The sequence below is a fragment of the Lynx rufus genome, unplaced genomic scaffold, assembly GCF_022079265.1.
Source record: "Lynx rufus isolate CCGP_SWC_20201006 ecotype Redwood Valley unplaced genomic scaffold, mLynRuf1.p SCAF_9, whole genome shotgun sequence".
In the NCBI taxonomy this organism is placed as follows: domain Eukaryota; kingdom Metazoa; phylum Chordata; class Mammalia; order Carnivora; family Felidae; genus Lynx; species Lynx rufus.
Genome location: NW_025814897.1, coordinates 39,533,500 through 39,537,125, shown reverse-complemented (window position 1 = coordinate 39,537,125; position 3,626 = coordinate 39,533,500). Strand labels below are relative to the sequence as shown.

Sequence of the window (3,626 nt, the reverse complement as noted above, 5' to 3'; positions counted from 1 at the left end):
CTGGGATTTCACTCACGTGTCTGTGCATCCGTTGGGGGTGGGCATCAGAACTCTCAGGTTTGTTTCATCTGCCCTGACGTTTTATGATGCTGCCTCAGATAGAGGTCCTAGGGGCAGCCAGAGTGTCATAATCACTTGAGGGAGGGAGCCTTGAAACCCATACTCACTCCCTGGGAGAGTAGAGAGAATGGAGTGGGCGTCCTGTCTATCACACAAGCAGGTGGGTCTCCTCTCTGCAGTAGGCCATGGGACGGTGGTGGCAGCTTGTGTTACGGCTGTGGACAGTCGTGCCCATCTGGGCTGGGGACGAGCTGCTCAATGTCTGCATGAACACCAAACACCACAAGCGAGAGCCTGGCCCAGAAGACCAGCTCTACGATGAGGTACAAAGGCCAGACCTTGCCGGGGGACGGGAGTGAGGCTGCTGTGGCAGATCAGGGAAGGGACACAAATGCCAAGATGGCTTCTGAACCATCACCAACCCTCACTCATTTGGTTCCTTATGTTGGGATTTGGGCAAAGACCACTGGAGGGACACTTTGGCCTTTTGAGATCATAACTGTTGAGTGCTTCCACGTCCCCATACCTGAGCTGCCCGGCCACTTGGGGGACAGGGGCAGGGGCAGATAGTGATCCAAGAGGTCCATCACTGGTTCAGCATACATTCAAACAAACCAGGTCCCCCTTCTTCAGCCTTCCTACCCATAGGCACCGGGGAGACCTATGACTCAGGTGACTCCTCCCCAGACCCCTAGAGGCAACTGACAGGGACACGGGAGGAGTTGTGGAGCTGACTTTTACCTATAAGCTCTTCTCAACTCTGGTGCCCTCCCATCCAGTGCAGCCCCACACTCCTCTGGGTCTTGTGGGGTTCCTCTGCTGCCTTTAGGAGCTGAGATCCTGGAAACCCTGTTTCTAGGGAATGGCAGCAGCCTGTGGCAGGGAGATTGGTGTGCAGGAGCCCTTTGGCTACAAATATTGACATATTATCACCATTCCTTCTAGATGGGCATTGCTGGCCTGAAGTCCTCCCATTTGCCCAGGCCCTCTTCTAGGGGACATTTTTACCTCTCTGCCCTGGACACTCCTCCGTCTCCTGCCTCTTATCCAACCCCCTGCCTTTTGCTTCTTCTTCCACCTTCAGTGCACCCCCTGGAAAGACAATGCCTGCTGCACGGCCAGCACAAGCTGGGAAGCCCACCTCGATGTGTCCCTGCTTTACAACTTCAGCTTGATTCACTGTGGGTTGATGATGCCAGGCTGTGAGAAGCACTTCATCCAGGCTATCTGCTTCTATGAGTGCTCCCCAAACCTGGGACCTTGGATCCGGAAGGTCAGAAGGCTGGGCTGGGGAGGCAGAGGCACATCCACACAGTGCCCTGTTACTAAAAGCCTGAGGTCCACGATGCTAGCAGGAGCAGGACACGCTGTCCCCCTACGGACCAGAGCAGAGTCAGAAGCCGGGTTGGGGAAAAAAGTGGAGAGAAAGCCACCTCTGGGCCCCAAAGAGCAGCATAGGGGAGCACCAATGAGAACTTTAGGATAAGGGACGACACTAAAACCTTGGCTTGCGAGCAGAATTCATTCTGGAAACTTGCTTGCCATCCAAAGCACTTGTATATCAAAGTGAATTTCAAGAACCATTGGCTCAGCTGTGATCATGTGACATTCCGTGTCATGTACTACTTACGTTGCAAGGCATCACTCGTTTATCAAGTTAAAATTTATTAGAAACGTTTCCTTGTCTTGCGGAACACTCGCAGAACAAGTTACTCGCAATCCAAGGTTTTCTGCCTTTGAATCCCATCTCCTGTATGTAGGAAGCTGTGTAGCTGGGGCCAAACCATTCAGCCTCCTTAGCCTCATTGTTCTCATTGGTTTTCTTTTTTTAAGTTTATTTATTTATTTAGAGGTGGGGGAGGGGCAGAGAGAAGCCCAAGCAGGCTCCCTGCTGTCAGTGCAGAGTCTGATGCAGGGCTCTCTCCCATGAACTGTGGGATCATGACCTGAGCCAAAATCATGAGTTGGACGCTTAAATGACGGAGCCGCCCAGGCGCCCTTCATTGTGCTCATTTGTAAAGGAATGCTTACAGACTTCCTAGGAGTCAGTATCTAGGAGTCTGTACCGTATCTTCCAACGGTAACCGGCAGAGTACCATTGTAGCTACTGATCATCCCTGGATCCTGGCTATTAGCATTCTTGTCTCTTGCTATGCCTGCACCCAGATGGACTTGGCTGGGCCAGGAGAGCGAATCCTGGATGTGCCACTCTGCCAGGAGGACTGCGAGCAGTGGTGGGAAGACTGTCGCACATCTTACACGTGCAAGTCCAACTGGCACGGCGACTGGGACTGGAGTCGGGGTGAGTGGCGCTTGACAGGGCCCCCACCTGGCAGCAAGCGCGAGCTCCCTATGCTCCCCTAGGGCAAAGGATGGGGACGTGAGGGTGGGAGTCTTGGGAGGTAACTTTGTGCCTCGATTCCCCCCACCCCGCCCCCTCCCAGGGAAGAACCGCTGCCCTGCGAGGGCCGTCTGCCACCCCTTCCCCCATTACTTCCCCACCCCCGCTGACCTGTGCGAGAAGATTTGGAGCAACTCATTCAAGGCAAGCCCTGAGGGCAGGAACAGTGGGCGATGCCTGCAGAAGTGGTTTGAGCCCACCCAGGACAACCCCAATGTGGCCGTGGCCCGCCTCTTTGCCAGCACTGCCCCACCCTGGGAAGTCTCCTACAGTCTCCTGGCCTTCTCTCTGTACCTGTCATTCCTATCCTAAAAACCCCTTCTCCCTCCCACTCCTATGCCCTCCCCAGCCCCACCAGCTACGGGTCAGGCCAGCCGTGGCAGCCTCCTTCCTTGGGTCCTTCCTTTAATGGAGCAGAGCAGGCCAGGGGTTTGGTAGGGATGCTGAGGCTGCCGGAGCTGGTGCCCAAGCCGTGAACACTTGGAGCTAGGCCCCCCCTCCACCTCTCTGCTCTGCTTTCAGGGGCTGGGAGAGTCAATGTGACCTGCCCCCTCCTGCCTTTATGGCTGGCTGGAGTCGGGGTCTCTGAGGTGGGACTCCAGGCCTCTCTCCTCCAGTGCATGCCCACCCCCTTCCCTGGCAGAGCTAATGGTGCTCCCAATAAACCAGCAGCTGCCCTTTCTCTCTGTGGAACCCACTCTCTCCTAGCTCTACGGTCAGGGAGTCAATGTCCAAAGAGGGAGTCCATTTGCCTCCTGCACTGGAGTCTCAACGTTGGTTGCTACTTAACTAATAACCATCAGCTGCTTGACATGTGCTTGGCCGTCTCCTATCCTCGCAACACCTCCTGGGGGGAAGACTGTCAACCTCTTTTGCTTTTGGAGCAGTACAGCCTACAAAAGACCCAAAGCCAGGGTAAGGACTACCCAGACCATCGTCTTTACTGTGGATGCAAGGCTGAAGCCACTGCCTCCATTGCTTTAGGCGTCACCTGTCCTGATGAACCCCAGAATCACAACATGCTGCTCTGGAAATTCAGAAGCCAGAGCTCTAATCCAGTTCTACCACTTTCTGTGTGACTTTTGGCAGGTCCTTTGGCCTTTATTTAAGACTGTCTCTGCTTCCCTCTCCCCTGAGACGAATGAGGGAGTTGGACCCCCTTGAT

General features: G+C 54.7%; 1 protein-coding gene across 1 annotated transcript; it reads left to right on the top strand.

Annotated features, from left to right (window-relative positions):
• The first annotated feature begins 245 nt into the window (after positions 1–245).
• IZUMO1R (IZUMO1 receptor, JUNO) lies at positions 246–2,773 on the top strand. The gene is made up of 4 exons (XM_047070054.1): positions 246–383; positions 1,145–1,352; positions 2,225–2,362; positions 2,505–2,773. The coding sequence occupies exons 1-4, from the start codon at positions 246–248 to the stop codon at positions 2,771–2,773; spliced, it is 753 nt and encodes a 250-aa protein (XP_046926010.1).
• Positions 2,774–3,626: the final 853 nt, after the last annotated feature.